This window comes from Epinephelus moara, chromosome 20 (assembly GCF_006386435.1).
Source record: "Epinephelus moara isolate mb chromosome 20, YSFRI_EMoa_1.0, whole genome shotgun sequence".
Lineage (NCBI taxonomy): Eukaryota > Metazoa > Chordata > Actinopteri > Perciformes > Serranidae > Epinephelus > Epinephelus moara.
Genome location: NC_065525.1, coordinates 41,060,380 through 41,084,778, shown reverse-complemented (window position 1 = coordinate 41,084,778; position 24,399 = coordinate 41,060,380). Strand labels below are relative to the sequence as shown.

The 24,399-nt window shown below is 43.2% G+C and overlaps 1 protein-coding gene across 4 annotated transcripts in view; it reads left to right on the top strand.

Moving 5' to 3' along the window:
* The window catches only part of mgat4c (mgat4 family member C), a 180,054-nt gene extending 167,636 nt beyond the window's left edge, over nucleotides 1-12,418 (top strand). For all 4 annotated transcript variants that reach the window (XM_050072497.1, XM_050072498.1, XM_050072500.1 and 1 more), the window contains 3 exons: nucleotides 1,549-1,700; nucleotides 3,938-4,085; nucleotides 5,357-12,418. In XM_050072497.1, the coding sequence (XP_049928454.1) occupies nucleotides 1,572-1,700; nucleotides 3,938-4,085; nucleotides 5,357-6,513 (1,434 nt within the window). In that variant the 5' untranslated portion in view covers nucleotides 1,549-1,571 and the 3' untranslated portion in view covers nucleotides 6,514-12,418. The remainder of the gene's footprint in view (nucleotides 1-1,548; nucleotides 1,701-3,937; nucleotides 4,086-5,356) is intronic.
* Nucleotides 12,419-24,399: the final 11,981 nt, after the last annotated feature.

The window sequence follows — 24,399 nt, the reverse complement described above, 5'->3', positions numbered from 1 at the left end:
TTAAATGAGTCTGGACAGACATGGATGTAAACTGCAACTTGACTGGTCAGTGGAGGCTTGTAACAGTGAGGCAGTGTTTCTGGTTTTCTGAGTAATTTTTTTTCCTGAACGAGGAGACGAGATACTTCAAAATCTCGCAAGAAGCTCCCACCTGGCACCTGCAAGTGACCCTGCATCCATGTTGACTCCTGCTCATGGATGTATTTATAACGTTAGCTGACAAACGTGTATGGGCATGATTTCAGTTGTCAGGTAACGTTAAGCTCACAGTTTTTTTCCATCATGCTGGACATTGTTACTCGTCACAAATTTGTCAGCTAAAGTTGTTACAACCCGTTACTAACCTAACCTGTTACACTGAGCGATAGGCCTACACTAGAAGGATGCAGTGGAAAACATAGCTAGATTATCATACCCTGTGTGTAACTAATTACGTGCCTTACCCTTATTGATCCCGTAGCTGAAATTGTCTAGGAGCAGGAGCACGGATGCAAAATACATCCATGAGCAGGAGTCACCATGGATGCAGGGTCACTTGCAGGTGCCAGGTGGGAGCTTCTCGCGAGATTTTAAAGTATCTTGTCTCCTCGTCAAGGGAAAAAAAATTACCATGAAAAACAGAAAAAAAAAACCCACAAAAAAAAACAGAAAAAAAATACTCAGAAAAACAGAAAAATAAATAATTTACTCCAAAAAACAAAAATTACTCAGAAAAACAGGGCTTTTTTTTATTTGTCAAGTGAATGCAATACGCTTCCGTAATTTGGTGTTCATTTTTCTCATTAGTCTTTAATTTTATAAGATAAATGATAGATTGATAAATAATCGTTTTTGAAAAGCTAGATTAATGAAAGCAATCATCCATGTTATATTCCATTCAGTCACTTTTCTTCTCATCTTTTGCCTTTTATCTCTTATCTTTTTTCTTATGGAACCCATATCTGAAATAAAGTGAAAATTGAATTGGCTTTTCCCTGAGTGATGGCCGCCTGTGACAGGAAAAAGTCACATTTTCACAACAAAAGAAGAGTAAGTGAGCTGATATGATCAGACAGAAGCCTCTCTTTTTGACCATCGTAGCATAAAGGATGCATAGAAATGCTGGCCGTCCACCACAGCTACAAATAGCAGCTGGGTGGCGGGTGTTGGTGCGTGCAGTTACCAAGTGGTGTATAATTTCATTGTTATTAGCGAGGAGACGTTTGAGTCGCATCAGTAATCCATTCTTCAGCACGTTGATATCCCTTACATGCTGCAGCGCCTTTAGTTTTTCTCTCAAGTGGTTTGCCAATCAGTGGATTTGGTCCACCTCTTTCCCTGAAAAGGACTTAAAACAGCACTCTATCACACATCATTACAAGTCTGTTGAAGGATAATTATGATGCTGAGATAACCACGTCATACATGGCCGTATGATACTTAAATTAATTCCCCCACAATCTGTTGATGCTTGATACAAAGGGAAGTTATTGGCACGCAGCGTCTCCGGCTGACGACATTCAAAGCAAGCCACTCTAACGTGTCGCTTCTTATGTTCTTGTCATGCAGATCCCAGTGAGAGCCTGTACAGCATGAGGCTGGTGTGGAAATCCCTGGACAAGATGAGGTGTCTGAGGAAACGCTCCACCATCCCCTTCCTCGGCTTCCTCATCACCTTCCTCCTCTTCCTCAACCTCTACATTGAAGATGGCTACGTGCTGGTCAGTACATGTGTGTTGTGTATGTCTTAGATTAAAGTGCCCACTGAGTGTTTCTACCCTTTATTTAACCTTTTAAAAATGGGCATTCAGCAGACAGCTGCAGGAACTCTGTTTGCATGATCCTGTTTAAACTGATCTAGAGACCCGATTCCAAAAAAGATGGGATGTGTGTTAAATATCAAAAACAGAGTGCAATGATTTTTAAATCCTTTTAACATACATTCTATTTAATACAGTACAAATGTTCAATGTTTGTAGTCAATGTGTGTGTTTCCACCGGCTGCGGCTGTGCTGCGTTCCGGCTCCGTCACAGCTGCGGCGCTCCAGAGCCCTCCGCAACAGATACGCAGGACTAGTCTGGGGCTGTTTAGTGGCTGTTTTGGTAAGGAGCCGGAACTAGGGCGAGAGAGACAGGATCCGGAATTCGATGGATGCGCCTTTCCGTCAAAATAAAAGCACCAAGCTAATAAAAATGCAGTGAAACTTTTTAATTTAATCGATGGTGCGCCAGAATTTAAAGTTTTACTTTGGTGAACACTCTTACTTTGGTGAATTTGGTCAATTCCGGATCCGCTCTCTAGACCGGAACCAGAATCCAGACAAAATTCAGAATGAATGGAAACCAGGCTCTTCCCCGTACGTGAAGAGCCTGGTGACGCGAGACTACGCAGGACTTCTATTTTTGCCGGACGCCAGAGCACAACGCAGCAATTCAGCACAGAGCAGATCGTGCGGGGCAGGAAGTCGTGCACAGAAACAAAATCCGGTTAATTTTCAAAATAAAATACACAGTGTTCACGGCAGATCGTATTTCCCTGCACTACACCTTGAAAATGTCATAATGGGCGGAGGCAGGCCTGAAGTCAACAGGTCAGAGGTTTTCAGATGTCATTTCACCCCGTTGACACCATGGACGAGGAGATACTAATCATGGAGGTGCACCCAGATGTCTTCCTACTACTCCTCTGGTTTTGTGGTTCTGTTTATGGAAACAACATCTTGTTGTATTGTGCTATTATGCGTGAATTCGGGGGATCTTGTGGGTCCTCGTGACTCCCAATGTCCGGCGGAGCTGCACCGCTCCGCACAGCAAACACAGCCGGTAGGTGTTGACGGACGGCAGAGCACACAGCGGATAACCAGCGCAGCCGTTCCACAATGGCCACGCATCCAGTGGAATTCCGGCGTAAGGCACCAAACCCCCAGCTGCTCAGGGTGCCTGTCCATGGGCAGCCCCCCTCGCTCTGACATCTCTCCATTAAATGCATGTAATAATAATCTTTACATGTCAACAATTAAAACAGACGGGACATAAAAACTACAACTTTTAGTGTGTTTTAAGAAGGGACTTGAGAGATTACTGACTCCGCCGACCTGATTTCCTCAGGCAGATTGTTCCAGAGCATCGGGGCCCTGACAGCAAACACTCTGTCCCCTTTAGTTTTCAGCCTCTGGAACAGACAAAAGACCTCTGCTGCCCGAGCACCTCAAAGTACGTCATGGCGTGTACGATATAAGAGGTCCGAGGTAGAGCTGTATAGGTCCTGTTTGTGCATTTGTGTATTTCAGGCCTGTGTTTATATGACAAAATCTTCCCAATTATTATGGTTTTGCTCAGGTTGTACAGATTTTAGGAACATGAAGCATTTGAAGATACTCTAAGAAATGAATCACAATGAGCAGAAATACCAGTGCAGGAGTCAAAGGGTTAATGTTTGAACATCATATTGGACCGAATATGCTTTTGAAACCCAAAATCTTGTCGTCTGTTCCCTGTGTTCGTGTTGTCCCTTTTATAATTGCTTGTTTTTTACATAAACATGTTTAAATTTTCATAACGTGGACCCAAGTCGAAATCATCCACACGATTTATTTCTTATTCATGATGCCATCAAAACTTGGTGATCACAGTACATTATCCGTGTTTGTTATTTAAATTATTAAGAGGTAGTTCACATTTTCAGCTCTCTGCTGCTCTTCTCAAGTCCATTTGCTCTGCTATGCAAACTGCCTGAAGGGATTTTAGGATTCCCTTTGTCTCCAGACGTCAAGGGTTAGCTCCGCCACGTCAAAACATATTGTCTCAAGTTTGTACAGGATGTTAGAGACAAGTTTAAGAAAACAAAAGTCTGTTCTGTCCCTTTTCTGCAGCAGTTATGACAGCTCGTACATGTTTTTTTCTCCCACTGTTTTGCACATAAGTGAAGTAATGTCGTGTTTTTCATGTTGTGTTTCAGGAAGGTGATAAAAGGCAGCTTCGGGAAACATCGGTCCACCCTTCCAGCTCAGAGCGATACGTTCACACCTTCAGAGACCTGAGTAATTTCTCTGGAACCATTAACGTCACCTATCGTTATCTGGCTGGTACCCCACTGAACCGCAAGAGTAAGTTTGTTTTCAAGAGAAATTTACATTGACTGTTTTTTTATGAGCTCGGGGGAGTTACAGTGAGTCATAGAGGAAGTGTGAACACGAGCTGAGAACAAGAACTTAAACTTAAAAATCTGTGACGTTAGGATTTAAAGCACAGCAATAAAAAGCAACGGCTCCACAGAGACAGTTTTTCCTCAAAATTAAACACTATACACACTCCTCTTCTCAACTATAGCATGATTTAGTCACCAAGTGTTTTTGACGTTTCACCTACAATAAGCACAAAGCTCTAATTTGACGTCTGAGCCTCAAAATGTTTCCCAGGACTGTTGACAAAAATTCATCACTGGTTATCAAACTGCAAACGTTATTTCGTCATATGTTTTCCTTATTGGAAAAAATGTATTAAGAATGAAATACTAGTTTAAACTCAGGCTGTTCATACGTTTTCCCACGGAAAGTAATGCACCGTTTGTACCTATTGCACATAGTCATGAGCCAGTAATTTGTGTCTAACCCATGTATTTGGGAAGGCTGACATCACGTTGCCAATGTGCAGAATAAAGAAGGGAGCAAAACCCTTGCGGCCGTACACATGCTGCATTTTTTGCGCCCTCTTATCCATTGTTTAAATGTAGACGAGCTGCAGGCACGCTCAGACACCAGAGTGAAAGTTCATGCGTTCCTGAGCGACTATTTTTTAGGGCACCATGCCCTGAGATAACCTGAGCTCAACTTGTGGAACACAGCAGCACACACACCGCATGACATGTGACAGGGAACAACCAGTCACAACTGACAGATATCTTCCCCTTCTTCAGTAAATATCAGTCTGTCACAAATATGGAGGCGAAGTTGATCATTTTAGTGCAGAGCTGTCAGAGCTTTACATCGGTCCCTCAAACAATATTTTAGGCCCAATACACACTTGAAAATCAGCATCTGGAAGAAGATCCGCTCTTCCCAACCAACAACCAGCAACTTTCACCCAGGACGTCATGTGGACGCGGAAAGTCCATGACCAAACGAAGATATGTGACGAGGTCAGGGTGAAAATGTGTTGTTCATGTTGACGCCATATTTCAACATGGCCAGGATGCTCAGGAACATGTGCCCAGGTGTAAATAGCATCTTCTTTAGATTTATTTTTTGGGGAACTGTCTTGAGATTGAAATGATGAATCCTGTTTATTGAATGTTTGTACAAATATTTACTGAAAACTGGTCACTTTCAAGCATTTCTGTGACATGATGATCACATCAAATGTTCATTTCTGTCCACAGAGTATCTCACCATTGGACTGTCATCAGTCAAAAGAAAAAGAGGGAACTACCTTCTGGAGACGATCAAATCCATCTTTGATCAGTCCAGTTACGAGGAGCTCAAAGAGATTGTGGTCGTGGTCCACCTGGCAGACTTTGACCTGGTCTGGTGTGAGAACCTGGTGCAGGAAATCACCAGGAAGTTTGCCCACCACATCATAGCTGGACGCCTCCTGGTGATCCAGGCTCCAGAGGAGTACTATCCATCTCTGGACGGCTTAAAAAGGAACTACAACGACCCGGAGGACCGGGTCCGTTTCCGCTCCAAGCAGAACGTGGACTACGCTTTCCTCCTCAACTTCTGCACCAACCTCTCCCACTTCTACATGATGTTGGAGGACGATGTGCGCTGCTCCAGGAACTTCCTGACGGCGCTGAAGAAGGTGATCACCTCCAGAGAAGGTTCCTACTGGGTGATGCTGGAGTTCTCCAAGCTGGGCTACATCGGGAAGCTGTACCACTCCAGAGACCTGCCACGACTGGCTCATTTCCTCCTCATGTTCTACCAGGAAATGCCCTGCGACTGGCTCCTCATCCACTTCAGGGGTCTGCTGGCCCAGAAGGACGTGATCCGCTTCAAGCCCTCGCTGTTCCAGCACATGGGCTACTACTCCTCCTACAAAGGAGCGGAGAACAAGCTGAAGGACGACGACTTTGAGGAAGACTCCATAGACATTCCTGACAACCCTCCTGCCAGCCTTTACACAAACATCAACGTCTTTGAGAACTATGACGCCACCAAGGCTTACAGCACTGTTGATGAATATTTCTGGGGGAAGCCTCCGTCCACAGGAGACTTCTTTGTCATAGTCTTTAATAAATCTACCAAAATTAGTAAAATCAAGATTGCCACTGGCTCTGACGACCGTCAGAATGACATTCTTCACCACGGAGCTCTGGAGGTAGGAGAGAAACTAGTTGGGACTAAAAAAGGGAAACAGTGTTCCTCCTATATCACTTTAGGGGAGTTTAAAAATGGCAACATAGAGGTTCAAGACGTAGACCACAAAATTGCCTTTGACATTGAGTGTGTTCGCATCGTGGTGACGGCCAGTCAGAAAGAATGGCTCATTATTAGGAGTATAAGTTTATGGACTACACAACCCCCCAGCCAATAAGGACTACACACAAAGACTCTTAGTGTGTCATAGAGGCAAATGTTTTTATTATTACTATTATTTAGTAATGTATGTATTTCAGGTTTATTTATTCATTTTGTATGTATTTATTGATACTCATTTTGATTGCCAAATCAATCTATAGTTTTTATACCTGCAAGTTGTAACCTTAGTGGAGCATCTTCCCAGTCAGTCATTCTAAAGGACTGTTCAGCTGACCTCAGAGTATTCATGAACATATGTTTTATTAAATGTTCCATAAGCTTTTATTTATTTCAGATTTTGATCCTTAACACAGGGCTGGGCGATGATTCAGCGTTTGGTATTATAACAATATAATCATATTGTGTTGTGATTTTACAGAGGTTTTCTGTCAAGGATGAGGCTCACAATATTATCAACCCATTCTCATTCGTGGAGCGTCAAAAACTGATGCTTTGTCACGGCACTCAGCTTGCAATATCAATGCAGCCTTTGGCGTCTTTATGAGACACACTGGGCTTTCATCTAACTCCAATGTAAACCCGTCTATAACAGCGCTGAGAGCAACTGATGTAGGATAAAAATGGACAAAGTCCACGTAGGGTGAGTTTCAGGGGAAGTAGATGGATCAAACAAAGCTGAACTTTTATCAATCCACTCAGTGCTACTCAAAGTCAACGATGCTTCCTTAGTAGGACAGGTCCTTCCAAAATGGGTCCTACATAGGCTAGACAAGACTCCTTTCTAGCATTCAATCAACACACATTAGAACAGGCTAGTAGGTGCCCAGGTGTGTGTCAGTGAAGAGGCCCCACCTTCAGTACTAGCAAATTGTGTGCAAAGAAGTCACGCCAACTGAGAATACACACATGCATCCTTGAACATTCTTTGAAGGAAGGACTCGGTCATTGGTAGAATGTGAAGGATCCTTGACACTGGAACAGTACTTCAACGGGATTCGATGACATAGCCTCCTTGAAATTCAGCCGTTTGAAGTTCCTTTCCTGACTTTGAGAAGCAGTGCGGTTTGTGTCTGGTGTGAAACCAAAAGTCAGTGTTGTCAGTTGGTTCATGCTTGTTTTTTGGGTGACAACAAATACCTGTAAGGACAGAACAAAGCACACAGGTAATTAATGCCATCTTGCTGCTGTTTACTTCTGTTGTGCAACCCCCTCCATTGATGACATATCCTTGATGACAATGGTTCTGCTCAAAAATGTTGGAGACACAGGCTGGTTCACAGGATAGCACAGAGGTTCCAAGAGTCTTGAACAAAACTGGTTCGAGAATCATAGCTAATTTGGTGGAAACGGTGTAATAGAGATAATAAAGGGTTCCCTGTGCATCAATATGAGACCCCAGGGGCATGACAAAGCACTGGATATTTGACAACCTGAGAATTAGAATGGGTTGATATTCTTTATTTTTCTCACAGTCAACAAATCCAATGAAAAGACCAACAATGAATTGATCCCACAAACAGGTCTGTCGCCAGAGCCTGATATATCTTATTCCTCTGTGCCATTGAGCTCCATTGTTGCCCAAAAACTATTAAAAGCAGTGAGCCATATGGTTTCATTGGATGTTACTTCATTTCAATAAACTTAGGCACTGTAGTTCATTTTGAGTTGAGCCCACACACACCGTCCTGCTGCTGTAAATACTCACCAGAGCACCAAATGAGTATTAATCCGCAGCTGAAAATAGTTTTCAGTAGGAGTGAATGGACTTGGGGCTGAGAGCCACAGACTGGGTGGGGAAGTCAGAGACTACTGAGAGATGGACTAACACATTTTGGTTTTGTTCTTTTCATGTGGTTTGTTGACAGTAACAAAAATATAGAATCACACCAGCCTCATCCTTTAATGGTTCCAATGAAAATGGAAAGTTAGTTAAAGCTGGGGTAGGCATAAATCTGGAAGATGATAAAAAAGGTAAAATTTGGAAATAAACCCTCCTCCTCCTGCAGCTTTTTCCTCTCCTCTGTCCTTAGCCCCTCACTCGGCCCCTCCTTGACCTTCTCTCATGGTTCATCAGACCACAGGTGAGCCGAGAATAAGCTGCTAACCACCCCGCCATCTCTCTGGCCTGATCCCCGCCACTGCAGACTCCTTTCCTGGGAGAAGAGCAGGAGGCAGTCTGACAGACGGACCTTCAGTCAGCAGCATAGCGACTTAAATTCCAACCCTGTCTCACTTTGAAGTCGTCAAAAACTGGTGCTTGATCAATGACCTCCGGTGTCAAATACCGATGAAAGAGCAGTCCTTTCACGTCGGCATGATATGCCGTCAGTCGCTGTTCTTCTGTAATGGTGCCCAGCGGCATCAGCTGGAAATGCAGTGGGAAAAAAATACATCAGTAGGCAGTGTTGTTCATACGTAGTGCTTTTTTTTTTTTTAAAGAGACTGTATGCAAAGTGTACATTTCCTGTGAAAACAGAAGTGTATTTTAAAAACAGACAATGCATGTAACAGGCTGAAGTTGACACGGCGTCCCAGAACATTAACAACCAACACACCCAGGGTACCTTGGACGTCATATATGGACGTGGAAAGTTCATGACCAAACGTGGACATGTGACGAGGTCAGAATGAGAATGTGTTGCAAATTCTGTCAGCACAAACCCCCCAGCACCGGGCATCACAGCTGTCTGGTCACAGCAGTGTCAGGTCTATCCTGTGTAAGGGCAGCAACAGAAAGTTTGCTGATCCTGCAGGGAGTTGGGGCAGAGCGCTGCACTGGCTGGATTCAGGTTGCTGCAGCTGCTTTCTAGGGGTCTGTGTCCAGAGCTGCTGCCTGCTCTCCTCCTGGCGAGGCAGTCTGTAGCAGCAGGGAGTGAGGCAGAGCAGACTGTGCTCTGAGGCTCTAGCTAACATGAGCTACATTTACATGAACATGAGCTCCAGTTAGCGGAAGGCTAAACTATTTTTTCTCCATCTCTGGAACACTTCGCTGTCAGACTCTCCTTTTGAAGTCCATTTTCCTTTTTTGGGTTGCTTTGCAGTGCAGTTAGTTGTTGCCAGTGTTGGAACTTTCTCTGCAGGATTCTCCGCCATTAAACCAGACGTTCACCATCTGAAGGGACGTTAACACACATCTGCATTTATAGAACAGTCAGTAGGAACGCCCCCTCTCTGAAATGCTATTGGACAAAGTCTGTCTTCTAAAATAAAGAAAAGCATCCTCTAAAACCTGGAAGTGCCTACCCCAGCTTTGAGAAGGTTTTGGTATATCAGTAAAACATGTTTCATTGCAAAGAGCATCAGTTTTATCATTTTAAAATCATGACGCATCAGTTTTATTGTATCCATATGATGACACTGATTCATCCATATATCGCCCATCCCTGCAGTACCTTGACAACATGAGTCAGTAGTGGGTGATGCAACAAACCAATCATTTATGAATGTTTTTGAAGGCTCTTCAGAAAGGTGCTTCATGTGAGGAATGAAGACAGATCTCACTCAGAGAACAGCAACCGTCCAATTAAAGCTACTCTGTCTTCGTCAGTTTTTCATGACTGATATTAAGCCTGAGAGTGTAGCCCTGGGATTTCTCTCTGAGAATGTCCCCGTTTGGCCCTTAATTATTTTCCTCCTTGAAAACCCACCAGGAAAGTATCAGAGGTCATTGTTGCCTTGAATATTCATCGTGCCGCGCCTAACTTTTTCAGTTTCAAAAGATTCCTACCAGTTTAATCATCTTTCTCATTGTGTTTTGAGGCGGGCGTTTGAGTGGGCTGAGCTCTTTTACTGGCACTGTGTGTTCCGTCAGGGCCGCTGACAGGAGAACAATGTTTGTTTTCACCCATCTTCTCCAAGAGCTGAGATTAGATTGCACAGTGAAGAATGGGCCAGGTCTGCTCTTAGGTCTCTCTTTTTTTTTTTGCACCACAGCACAATTTTCCCCCAGTAAATTGGTCTGTGTTTGCTTCACTCTCTACACCAGCAAAACAACATCTCCCCTGAAGCTATAGGATCTCAATTCACTCTTTCCCCAATGTTGCGCTCTCACAACTCCAATGTTTCTGCTCCTACATGGTTGCCTCTCTGTGATCTTTGCTCTCATTTCATGCAGTCTGCTGCTTTGGGGAAACTTGCTTGGTTTTCCTTTGAAGATCCTTTTTCGAATTCCCCACCTCTCTTTATGTTGTTTAACGGCAAACATTTGCAAGAATTAACGCTGCACATGTTTAACACATCGTCACCATGATGCTCAGAGCAGCTCAGAGCCACGCTTTGAAAATAACCTTGTCATTTTCCATGTTCATGTAATTATAACCTGTCTGTGAGCAGCGTTCAGTGACAGATGAGTTTGTACATCGAAATGGCATCAAGAAATCACTCAACAATGCAATAAAGAGGTAAATGTTTACATAGAAGTGACGTTCTTTAGGAACATGAGGTGGAAGCAGATCGTCATTAAGCATGCTGCGACTGTTGTAAAGCTTTGTTCCACTGTTGCGATAGCCACCTGTTCCCTGTTTTCCCTCAAGGTCTTGTTCAGTGTCACAGATCGAGACCTTTCGCAGATTGGCTTGTACCAACACCTTGAAATCCTTCCTCAGCAAATCCCCCATGTGCTGTCCCAAATGAAATTAGAATGCCCACCGCCGCCACCACAATATAGCTTATTGTTTTTCCTCAGCATTTCCCTCGGAAAGTCGCTATTCATTTTGGTGAATGATTCCGTGACCCGCGTGGATCAGCTCCTCAGAGGGGATCCTGTTTGAATGGATGCTGCTCGGAAACACAATCTACATTGTGCTGCGCGTGTGGTATTCTTTATGACGCACACCGTGGTGCCAGTTCAGCCTCGTATTACCTGCTTATGAGCTATAAACACATGATGTCACCGCAGGGCAGTTAGCTGTTTTACAAGTGTAATGGATGGCTTTGATACGCCTCGTGCCCAAGAAGAGCAATCGTGTTGTGGGGCTGATATTTCTGGAGGAGAAATTGCTGTCTGATCTTTATTTGAAATAAGATGCCAGACAAAACTAGCTGCACACTGCAGATTTATGGACAGATTTACATCTTGGGGATAACAACAAAAGCTGCATAAATTCCTCAACTGGATGTCAGCAAACTGCTGCGCGCAGCATTCTTCTGCTATTGGCAGCATGTTTGGAAACCACAATCCATACTCTGGCCTTGAGTGAACAGTTATACTGTACATTTCACTTGATACTAAAAGGATGTTCTCTGCTCTTGTTGAGTCCTTACAGCTAATAAATGGCCATCTTCGCTGTCCATTTGTCAAGAATTACACTAACTGCAGATCTCTGCAAGGAAAAAGGCCAGGGGTTTGTGAATCACTTGCAGGCAGGTAACTGTCTGAGTTTGTTTAATTATATGGAGCTCCAAGCAAGTGATGAATGTGAATATGGTGTGTGGATCCTGAGTTATTTGAGCTGTCTTCCAGTGGAGCATGTACAAAGTGCATGAACAAAAAGAATTTTTCAGTGGTTAAAACAACTCCTTTTATACGTCAGGATCTATGAATTATTGTGCAGCTTCTGCTAATGAAATTGTACTGGGTTTGTACGTAGAAGCCTACCGATACTACCTTACAACAGGTTCGGAGTTCACATGTGCTGTATATTGTTCAGTGGAGCGAGTGTGTTAAGATGTTGTTCCTGTGTCTGTTTTACTTTCCATCGTTCTCTAAATGGTACTGTATTGTAAGATGACATATATTTTTTTACACGTATCATTTCAAATGTTGTACTGTATATATTGTATTTAAAATGAAATTAGATTAAACGAATGAATGCCGACTGTGTGGTGCATTGACTGCAGAGACGGAGGGGAGTGTGAGGGAGCTCAAGAGGGCGCAAAATATTGAATATGTGTCTGCAGTGTCGAGGCTTGAATATTGGTTTGAACGCCTTGGGGAAACAAAGCACTATTTACACGGCCTTGAATCCAAACTGTTGTCCCTCTGTCTTTGCCTGAACATGTTATGTTTCTCTGTTAAAAGTGTTTATGAATAAAAGTAGAAAATACAGCGTACATTTTAAATTTAAAGGGGAAAAAAAACCATAACTGACATTTGCAGTTCCTTGAAACTAGCAGCGAGAGCAAGCCTGTCCGACTCAGATCTCACTGTAGCCAAAAGCAAAAGCCATACATTATTCATTTCAATATTCATATGCTTTCTGCTTTTTTTACTGCATACTTAATGAAGGTGTGGGGATGGTGCTTCGGGGGAGACTGTGCTGTTTAAAGCAACATGCTCTTTGTGTGTTTGTCAAGCTGGGTCATACATTTTCTCGTATAAAGCGTCTTGTCAGACACCTGGGAGCATGGCTGACCAGGACAACAGACCAAAAATTATTCTGGAAGAGTGAAGATGATGAAGCCATTTATTACATTTTTTTTATCGACTGTGTAAAGAGACACACAAGGCTCGGTGTGGTAAGTGTTTAATCTCCAGTGGTCACAACATTTGGTGTCAAAAATCACACCAATGACATCAAATCTAAGTGTCATTAATTATCTAATGCACAGATGTCTTAACATGTGCAGTCTTCATCGTGATAGCTGTGCCTCCAGTGTCCACAGAGGATAAACATCCATTTAGAAGATGTGAGAGAAGCGCTCCATGTGACTTTAAATGTCGCCTCATAAACATATAATATTTTTCTGAAGAAATCCCTCCAGGATTTTCCAGGCTGTTTTTGGGATTGACACGGCGTCCCAGAACATCAACAACCGACGCACCCAGGGTACCTTGCACCTCATATGTGGACATGAGAAGTCCATGACCAAATGTTGATATGAGACGAGGTCAGGGTAAGAATGTGTTGGCAGTGCAGTATCGTAATCTTGATTTATATCTGATCTCTTGATCTGTTTCTATACTCTGTGTGTGTCAGTAATGGCGGCACGGTTGGCAGGCAAGATGAAAATGTGGAAATACAGCATGTAGTTCGAGGAACAGCTATAGAACGCTTAGTTTGCGTCTTCCAGAGCTTTGCTAAGGGGAAGGAGGGATATCTGTTTAAATAAACTATGGTAAACTTCCCTCCATCTGACCAAACTATCCACATTGATTTGAGATAGAAAGCTGGTTGAAAATGAGCAAAAGTATTCCTTTAATTTGCATAACTTTAAAGGATAACTTTGGTATTTTTCAACCTGGGCCCTATTTCCCCATGTGTATGTGTGCGTATGATTCATAAGTACAACTCGTTCTAAAATTGGTTCAGTATTGAGGGAGGTGGATGCAGCTGGCAGCCGCGAAACAAGCTGAAACGGTAACGGGGCAAATGCGTCCCGTGTAAGTTTGCGCATTAAAAGTGCTTTTTTTCGCCACTGACCGGTTCAGATGATGACGTCACACAGCCCAGAGGTAAGGGAAACGCTTAGTATGCTATTTACAGAGATAGCACTGGCGATCTGAACCGGTCAGTGGCGAAAAAAAGCACTTTGAATGCGCAAACATACACATGGGGAAATAGGGCCCAGGTTGAAAAATACCGAAGTTATCCTTTAAGCCTTAATAAAATGTAAACAGGTGACTTATATAAAAATGAACCCCTCATTCAGTTGTCATAAACTAGGAATTAGCTACAGAGAGCAACAGTTTTTTATACCAGGCTGTAAATATGTTTGTTTCTGCTGTAAAGTCAGACATTGTAACATCCGTCAGCCCTGGAGGCCGCCCGGCTTCAACATGTAAACCAGAAGCCTGCCAAAAAAGGTGAAGAGGTGAAACACAAGCATAACCAGCCTCGGGTTAAAAATGATATTTATTTATTTTATTTGCAAAGAATTAAACGTAAAGAGACAGTTCAGATTCACTCCTAATGGTAATTGAATTATTCTGCTTTAACGTGTTGTTGACGGCCAAAACCACCATGTTCACATGTCCACAAACTAAGGGACTAGTTGTTTTTTATGAGGGGGGAGGAGGCGGTGCAACAAGATAGGTGTGTCAGATCATTTTTTAAGCACTTTAATTTAGACAGTTGTGTTTTGTATTTACTTTACAGCAGATTTTTAAAGAAAACATGCAGGTATGGTATGGAGTTAGATTTGTGTCTTTATTACATGCGAGAAAATAAATGATATGCGTTATTTGGGAGCGGATATGCATACATTAACGTTAGGCAAGGAATGTTGGAAGATAAAAGTACCGTAGTAAAGTAACGTTAATGCGTTAATGGGCTAACCTGGTTTACAGTAGCTAGCTTGATGTAAAGTTAACGTTAGCTGGCTAGTGCAGTTAATAGCACAATCTCGGTAAAATAACGTTAGGTGAGAAAAGGGATTCATTATAGGAATGATTTTGATAACCAACTTGCTCAGCTAGCTACCCATTGAGTTGTGTGTGTCATCATCTTACCCAAACATTGGAGTCTCCGCTCCCAAATAACGCAGCGCATCTATGCCGGTGAAACCACCATGGTGGATGAATGATTCAGTTGAATTCGACTCCCAAGACGATCCTCACCCAGCTGTCAATTCGATTGAGACTGGCCAATAGGAACGTGGCCCCGCCCATGACATTATTTTCACAGTGAGAGCAAAATCCTGACACGAGAGCAAAGACTTAGGTTTTGAGAGAAACAATTTTTTTTTGAGAGAGAGAAAATGTTTTCACACTGATAGCAAAAAAATAATATTTGAGAGTAAAAAAAAGTTTTTGAGAGTTTTTTTTTCTTGGAAATCATTTTTTAAATCTCAAATTATTTTTTTTATACTCTGACAAAATACTTTCTCTCAAAACTTTTTTTAGTCTCAAATATTATTATTTTTTGCTACCAGTGTGAAAACTTTTTCTCTCAAATAGTTTTTCTCTCAAACATTTTTTTTCTCTCATATCATTTATTTTCTCGCATGTAATAAAGACACAAATCTAACTCCATAGCTCACCTAGTGCAGCAGACCCCCCCATGTTTAAGAGCTGTGTCCTTGCCACAGCAGTCCCAGGCTCGATTCCAACACACAGCCCTTTGCTGCATGTCACACCCACTCTCTCCTCCCCTTTCACGCTAAATCTGTCCTAACAAATAAAGGCAAAACAGATCTTATTTGAAAAAAAGAAAACATGCAGGTTAGGAAAGCATGATGTTTTTACACCATTCATCACAGACAGAAACTGTAAACACACAAATAATCATTGGATTTTCAAATATCCAACGGTCCTTGAAGATAGATAGATCCTTTATTGTCATTGTGTGATATACAACAAAACTTTGTTGGAGCAATCCAATTAGCTGCATATAATGTTACTCATGCACCAACACACACACACACGCACACACCCACACACATATCTTTATCTTTATTTTTAAAATATGGGATAAATAGAACCCATCATTTGTGACAAACTCTGTCTGAAAAAAACCCATCAAAAACAAAATCAACATTTGGCCAAAAATAAACTGTTTCTAACCAGCAGGCACGACGGGAGTGAAAAACTGAGAATTTTTTCATCTTGTCCTCGACTTTAAACTTTTCAAAACCATGTTTTCTTTAACAATTGCCAAAATTGCACCATTATCACAGCCAGAAACTGTAAAATCAGGAATTACTGGTGGATTTTCAAATTTCCACGGGTCACTGGACACACTGTGTGCGACAAACACTTTTGTCAGAAAAAAATACCAAAATCTGAGCTTTAAATCACTTTATTCTGCATTTAAAATTTGGCCAAAAGTAAATTGTTTGCACAACAACAGTGAAAAACTTAAGCTTTTTTTAACTCCAAGAATGTATCTTCAGCTTTTAACTTTCAAACATCAAAGGGTAAGTGTTAAAAAATCTATTAACTAATTCATGGTATAGGCAGGGTCATACATTTTCCCCCAGTCATTCAGAGAGGCTCAAGAAAAATATTTGTAGCATTCAGAAAGGTAAAAACCAAAAAAAAAAACATGAAGTCCCTCCCCAGCCACCTGCCTCCTCTGACAAGTAAAGAACAGTCCCTAAAAGGAACAACTTCACTCTTGCTATAAGACGACTCAGGGTTTCATTAACAGAATTCATTTATAGAATTCTCTCAGCTCACAGAGAGCCTATAATCTGTTAATTGAACATTCACAGTGTCGTGCTAATTGTCATTTGGGTCTTTAATATAGAGCATTTGGCTCATTGCAATGAACAACCATTCTATTATATTAAAGAAACACAAAACAGAGAAGAAAATGAAATGAATACGTAAACACTTCATCAGAGGTTTAGTGGAGAAATAAGGACGGATTTGTGGTTATTAAAGGTTTTATGACACTTCTGATAAAAGCTACTTTTGATAATAGAGTCAGGTCTCATTTAACAGCTCCAGGCTTTCACAGCTCCAGCGCCATTTCAGAGACCTTGAGCATTTTGTCACAGTCGTCCCCACCTCTCTCCGTCTCCTGTCCTTCAAAGTCATCCAGAACCAAATGGAAGGTAAGCGTACCTGACGGCTGGGCACCTGAGAAACCACAGCTAATGCACGCTATGAAGGAGTCAGGGCAGCAAGTAAAAAAACCAATATCCCACATAACAAGACCTGCACTGTGCACAGCGGGAGACATCAACCAATCAATTGCTGTGGTTGCCATGGTGCTGCCAGCGTGTACGTACACAGGGACCAAACCCCACATGATACCTGGCTGATATGGATTGTGTGGATTTCCTCGTGTGCCTTTTGATGTGTCCTGCTCTGGTGCCTCTGGGAATCCGCCTCTGTGGGGGATTTTAATTCACATTCACTCCATTAAGAAGCAGCAGCAACGTGTGCAGCAGCAGAACAATCACCACGGCCCGTTTGATTCTCTTCTCTCAAGGTACAGGCGCAATATGTTTTCAGGCGCACAGCAGTGCAGCATCAAAGCCTGTCAATAGCATTTGATTAGTACATTTTGTGCTGTGCTTTTCCAGCACAGACGTGTGAGCCAGGTGCACCGGCTGAGGTGGGGCTAAGCTGCCGAGATAAAAGGCATGTTGGAAAAGCTGAAAAGAAGTGCAATGAACAGATGAATGGGCAAGTACAGGGATTTAAAAAGTTGAAGCGGAGCTGAAGGCAGGGAAACATGAAGCAGGCGCAGGTGATGAATGACTTGTAATAACCTGGCGAGGAACTTGTGATTGTGTGTCTACCGGTGATGGAGGGGCCTCTCAGCGTTCAGGTGCTCTCGGGCTGATGAGCAGCCAGTTACGGCAGATACCAAGAGGCCTGGGCCAGCATGCGCCGCTGGGTATTGAGCCGGTGTCACGATGGGAGAGGGGGAAAAGGATGTATTCTTATCTGCCAAATCGGGGATGAAAATGGCCATGGGGGGGGATGAAAGCGCGTCAAGCGTTCAATCATCATTTGTTTCCAGGTGGTGGCAAATCAAAGCCATGTAAAGTGGAGTCGGCACATGTGCAGAGCGGAGGTTGGAGCTGGGCCACGTGGTAAAGCGGGACGAGGTATAGCTGTGTAGGTCACGAGTTTAATTACACGGGTTAAGCCGCACTCTTATGGCACAGATGATCCATTGCAGCGGTGCCGACAACCTAAGAAATTCCTTTCATTTGCTGTCATGATGTCGAACATTAACAGTGAACCAGCCCAGCAGAACACTGTGTGCTTCACTTTAACTACTCCCATGGCATTTACTGGGTCTTCATGAGGAGTGGAGATAAAAGGAACAGTGCTGCAGGCGCTGTTGGAGCCGGCTCCTTCCTCAGAGTGGATAGTCCCTACGGCGAATGAGGGTTTAATCGCTCCCAATTGCTTTGCCTCAAAAAAGGTGTGACCCCCCCCTCCTCCCCGCTACCAACCACCATCACCAGCCTCCCATCTGTCTCTCATTCTTGCCAGAGAACAAATCTTGCCACAGGGAGATGTGCTGCCATTTTCCCTCAGTCCCTTCTTCCCTAAACCTTCCACTTTCAGCTTTGTAATGCCTTCATCCTACTGGGAACAGGGGAAGGAGTAATCAAAACAATTACCTAAGTCCCATTTTGTTTCATAGGAGACTTGTCTCTTTTTCATGTGAATCTACAGCCAGAATGAAACAGGTTGTGTCTTGGGGGCTTTTTCGCGGAACATCACAAAGGCAGCAGCTGTCACAACACAAGAAAAGCTTCAGTTTCATGCTGCTTCTACCAGCAGGTTTATCACTTGGCTCTTTCAACAGGAGATCCACAACCAATTACCAAAAACAAAAAAAGAGGGGAGGGGGGGAAACAATGTGCGAAAAGCAGTCACCTTGATATGTTCACACATCCTCTCATCAGGAACTGTGGAATATATAGCAATCTGGATTATCATGTAGAAAACAAAGCAGCCTCACTGAACATGTTTCACTACCGTTAGCTCCAGGGATCGTTATCTGTTTTCCCAAAAAAGGAAAAGAAAAAAAAAAAAAACGTCTCAATGCCAAGCTTACCTTCCTGTGTGTCGTGATCCAAACAGCTGAAAAGAAAAGCTCGGCAGCGTCTTTGCAGATCAACGGATCTTTGACTTTGATGAGACAAAATGAGCTCACCACGAGATATAATATGTTGCCTGGCCCTCCCCGCTGCCCACTGTTCATATCTATCCCCTACAGTAGCTCTCATACTCCCGGGCATGTCGTCCGAAATTGTAAAGGCCTTAATTAAAGATTAATGTCAGGGCTTCTTGCATGCGCTGCTTAGATAACTCGTTTCCCAGGGCGCGTTGCTAAAAACCGCCCAGGCCGGACACCAGATTTTTCAGCTTCCAGAACAAAAGCCCTCAGCTCTCTGGCCAACACGATCCTTTCAGCTGAAGGACAAGCAATAACAGCTCTGCTGCTGCCTTTGCGATGCCACCACTGTGACTGCAACAGGGGGGAGGTTGAGTCATTTTAATTATCACAGGCAGGCAAAGAGACGCAATCAGCCGGCTGAAGGCCCGCCGCACCGCCTGCTTGTCCCTCCACCCCTCGCAACAATTACTGATGCTCGTCTTCCTGGTGAAGCCTGTTTATAATGTCAGGGCATGCCACGGAGCGGGGGATCTGTCGGTGGGAATCAGCCTCGTTTTATATGCCTCTCCACACAAAGCGTGGTGTAGATGCATGGCCTGTTTGTACAGACAGAGCCATTCAATCATGTGTATGCATGTGCCTTCATGTTTGTCAGCAGTTTCAAATAGATATAGATGAGATCTGACCAACTCCAGTGGAGTGCCGGCAGTGCTGCAGCTGGGCTCGTTGGTGTCTATATCACATAACAACAGATCCTCCTTCCAGCATCTCCAGGTTGTTTCTAGCTTCTTCCATGAGGAAGATGAAATCTACAGACACGCCAGCTTCCATGTTTACAATGATAAGGCTCGCAGTGACCAACACAATCGCCAGAAAAAATGTTGCCATTGTATGTTTCTGCAAACCACAAATATGTTGCATTTGCACCTTATTATGTAGCACTGGAGTTTCCAACTGGTGGGCCAAGGTCCAAAAGTGGGTTGCAGGTTCATTCTGAATGGACTGCAAGATTGTTAAAAAGCACACTTTATTTTTAAGTACAGTAAATTTCCAGCACAGAGCTTTTATTTTCTGCTGTCCAGTGAGTGACTCATGGACAGCTACTTTTTTTTGTTGTTGTTTGTTCGTTTGTTTATTAAAAGATATTTTTTGGGGCATTTTGCCTTTAATCAATAGGACAGTCAAGCGTGAAGGGGAGAGAGAGAGAGGGAGTGACATGCAGCAAAGGGCCACAGGCTGTAGCCGAACTCAGGCCGCTGCGGTAACAGACAGCTACTTAACAGAGATGGCAAACTAGCTCAACAACATGGCCAAACCCGAGTATGACACTGAGGGCCTAATTCACAAAGAATGAACTGCAGCCGCTGATAGCACCTTGAATTGCACTTCACTTGTACCCGCAGTTTGCTCCGTCTTAACGTCCTGTTCACAAAGGATATTGCGTTAATGATATACCAACGCAAACACGCCCACAAAGTTTGGCAACTGAGTGCAGTTTGCCCCTGATTGCAATTAGCTACATGACATGGCATGGTAAGTGTTTGGCAAAGTACTGAATACTGTATCCCCTCATGTAGTGATGTCTGCTGGTGAGTCAGTCTAACAGTGTGGGATGGGTTGAGGCTGTGGATTTGACCAAGTTTGACCACTTTATCACTATTCCCTCTCACTTGTAGCTGTTTTTTCGTTATCTTTTGAATTTAATATGAATTATGGAACCGTTTTTGTTCACGTTTGTTTCCCCCGTTTCGTAAAATAAATTATTGAAAGTTGCTTTTGAAGTGCGTGACAGAAGTGCGTTTTGAGAACGACCGCAGACTGTCACCTGTTCAACGCATCAATATCTTCGGATGCCATTAAAGTAATAATGATTATAATAATAATGTCAAAATATTATTTACAGACTGATTTAACAGACGATCACTGCTGCCACGATCACTGGAAAGTCTGGGCGAGAGGCTTCCACAGAGGAGCGCCCAGTTTGCACCAGCTTTCTAAAGACGTTATTTACTTCACTCAAACTGCGTGTGGCTATTAGCGCTGGTGTTAGTGAATTAGACGTTGTTTATCAATGAGGCTCATTTGCATAGAAAGGGGCAATTTTTGCGCCAAATATATGCATATTACCTCATTTAAATACGTGCAAATAACACCGGAGCACCGAGACGCAATCTGCTTGGCAGCGCAGTTAGTGGAGCAGTTTCACCCTCAGCGCATGCTCTGTGTGCTCCATTTTTACCGGTTTAGCAGCCACAAAAGCCACGCAATCCTTTTGTGAATTCGGCCCTAAACCGCAGGACCTCGAATTAATGACTAAGGAGAAATCTGGACCCCATGAAAAACGTTACTTTTTAACAGCGCTATGGTTAATGTGTGTTCAGGTTTAGTTTAAAATACCCAGTTTTGGAGACACAATCTTGGCAGAAAACGCAGTGATGTCTCATCAAGCAGCAACCTCCAGGGCCAAAAAGCTAAGCCAAAAACTGCAGTTCCTCTAATGTCCACTTGAGGCTGGCTTCAGAAGGAGTAAATCCTCATAGACTGTATATGTGTCCCCCTGTAGAAGAGTGAAGCTAAAATATCACTGATACGGCCGCTGCCATCTTGCTCTAGTGACGTCATTCGGAATGCAGAGTCTGCATAGTAGCAACCTCTGCAACATCAAGTTTCCCGTCCATACATCCATCTGACCAATCGCGAGCAGCATCACTGAATGCGAGCCTACTGATTAGCTCACATAGTTTTCATTTTGTAAAAAAAAAAAAAGCTGAAAAAGCTGTCCTTTCACGTCAGCATGATGTGCGGCCGGTCGCCTTTATCGTCAACGCCCAGCAGCATCGGGAGGAAATGTGACCGGACAGCAACTAAAGTTAAGGAGGTGGAAGACTGAGTACGGCAGGCAGGAGGGGTGGTGGTTGGGTTGGCCGGTGTTCACTTCCTGTAAGATTGTTAAGCCAAACTCTGTTCTTTTTTCCTAAACCCAACCACGTGTGTTGTTGATGGAAAAAAGTGTCAATTTGCAGTGTTGTACCGACGTAGTGCTTTTATTTTGAAAGAGACTGTATGCAAACTGTACATTTCCTGTGAAAACAGAAGACAATGCATGTAACAGGCTGAAGTTGACACGACGTCCCAGAACGTCAACAACCAACACACCCAGGGTACCTTGGACGTCATATCTCAACATGGAACCAAACATCAGTATGTGACGAGGTCAGAGTGTGTTGGATGACAAAGTCAGCTCATATATTAACATCACTTTAAAAACATTGATATAATACATATGAAACATACAGAACGTATTCTTGGTTTGCAGAAACACACAACTCTGGGCTGTTTTAGCTTCTCCCATGGAAAGATGAGCTCCACAGGCAGTGACACGTTAACCACACACACATCAGCCTCCATGTTTACGATCAATATGATAAGGCTCGCAGCGACAGTCCATTGCAGAGGGGTGAAGGATACTCTGACAGTCTGAAAAGCCTGTTATTTTGCTCTCTGTTCACCGCCACCGTGGAAGACTCTAAAAGCTGAAGGAGCCTCACAGAGATGAAAAACAAGCGCACCCTGCAATATCTAGCAGGCTGTCCAGGCCAGCAGATAAGAGGTCCAGGCTTTCAAACACTATATCTTCTCTGGAGGGAATGCTATCTGATCATTACTTTATTTGCTTAACAGATGCCAAAATGACTGTATCACTGCGAGTGCTGCTGCTGTGAACAATCTCCAGCCTGATATCCACAGTGAATGGCAGCTTCAGTCATTGATTCAGTCTGGTTTTGCCGTCTCGTTAGCCGTTTTCTGTGGCTGCAGGATCGATTTTACCGTCTTCAACAGCGGCTGACATGACAGACGTCATTCCCAGTCAACAATGAAGCTGTGTTAGTTGGCAAACAGTTGGCATAACTTATACCCCAGTGTACAGAGAGTGGCAGTCATAGTATATACAATGACAATTTGCTTGTTTAATGAGCAACAGCATGACAAGGTGTCATGATGTCAGAAAGTAGGAGACGAGGAGGAGTCGATGATTTACACAATGGAAAATGAGTTTCTCTGACCAAGTCCATTGTTTTCTTTTATCAGGACGCCTCAGACGGCATTATCACCGTTTCAGTATTGACAGCTACCAAAGAAACAAAAGGAGACGCCGTGTTTCATTAAGTCAACACAAGTAATCTGTTTGACTGTTAAAGCCCCCGCTTGACCCTCGTCGTGTCTTACTCAGTACGTTTATATGATACCAGAGAAAATCAATTTATTCCGTCGACCGACTAAAACCGGACTTTTAAAATCAATGTAAACATGTTGACTGAAATGGTCCTAAAGTGAATTTGTCACAGTGGGACTAACACACCCAGATAATGTGACTCCTGCATGTATACAGTCAATCAGACCCAAACTGGCCGAGGCGCTCTGAGCATGCTCCACAGTTTCCGCCCCAGGCTTTGACCCAGAAGTCCAATAGCATTAAATGTGTAAGAGAAGAAGAAGCCGGTAACAACATGGAGAAATCTACATCCAGAGCTGTGACTTTTTGGACGGACCAAATGTACAGAGCTGTAAAGTTGTCCACCATGGTACCAGTTAGCAGCTAGCTAACCGTAGCTAACTTGTTTGTCCATTGTTTGGTCTGTGACGTAATAGGTCAACAGGAAAAAGGTCCAATACTAACCAGCTGAAAGGGGGCATATCTCCACCTATCGTAGAGGAGTCACACATACTTGGGTCAATAAATGGATACTTGGGTCAATAAATGGATTCCCCTCCCGTGCTTGTATACTGGGACAAGGACAGTAGTCCGGTTGAATGGATTAGCCGAGCTGTAACCGTAGCTCTTCTTAACTGAGCATGTAACTGTGTAACTGCTGATGACTGAACCTGGATCACCCACCAGAACTCCAGGAGACCTGAAAGCTCTAGATACACTGTGCGCCAACATGGTTGTATTTATTTGATTAAAGAACGTATTGGAAATTGGCCAAATCAAGACACCATCATCATCAAAAACGATGAGGGTTTTTTTTCTTAAGATCTTTATCATTTCAGTTTTGTGCATAAAAAGCCCTGGCTCCAGCAGTTCTGGGGTCAGATAGTGTTTCCTGTGATGACGGCATGCTGCCTGCTCTCACTGTGCATTGGCTATTTCTGCATGTTTCTCATGAGGAACTTGCAGGTTTGAGGAACATTTTTTCTGTGATTACACAAATATCTATGGGACATGAGATGGCAACAACTTATCCCCACTCACAACATGTGAGGATTTTAAATTTGTATTTGCTCTATAACTACATTGCTCTATAACTATTTTATTTTGAGAGCCACAGTGCACAGCTTCTTAGCTGTACTGAAGTTAGCTATTATCTAATTTACACCTGTACTCCCTGGGCAGGAAACAAGAGAATGACATCTCTGTTAAGAAAATGAACAAGAAAACTGTGGTGTGAAAACACAACACTGACGCAGTA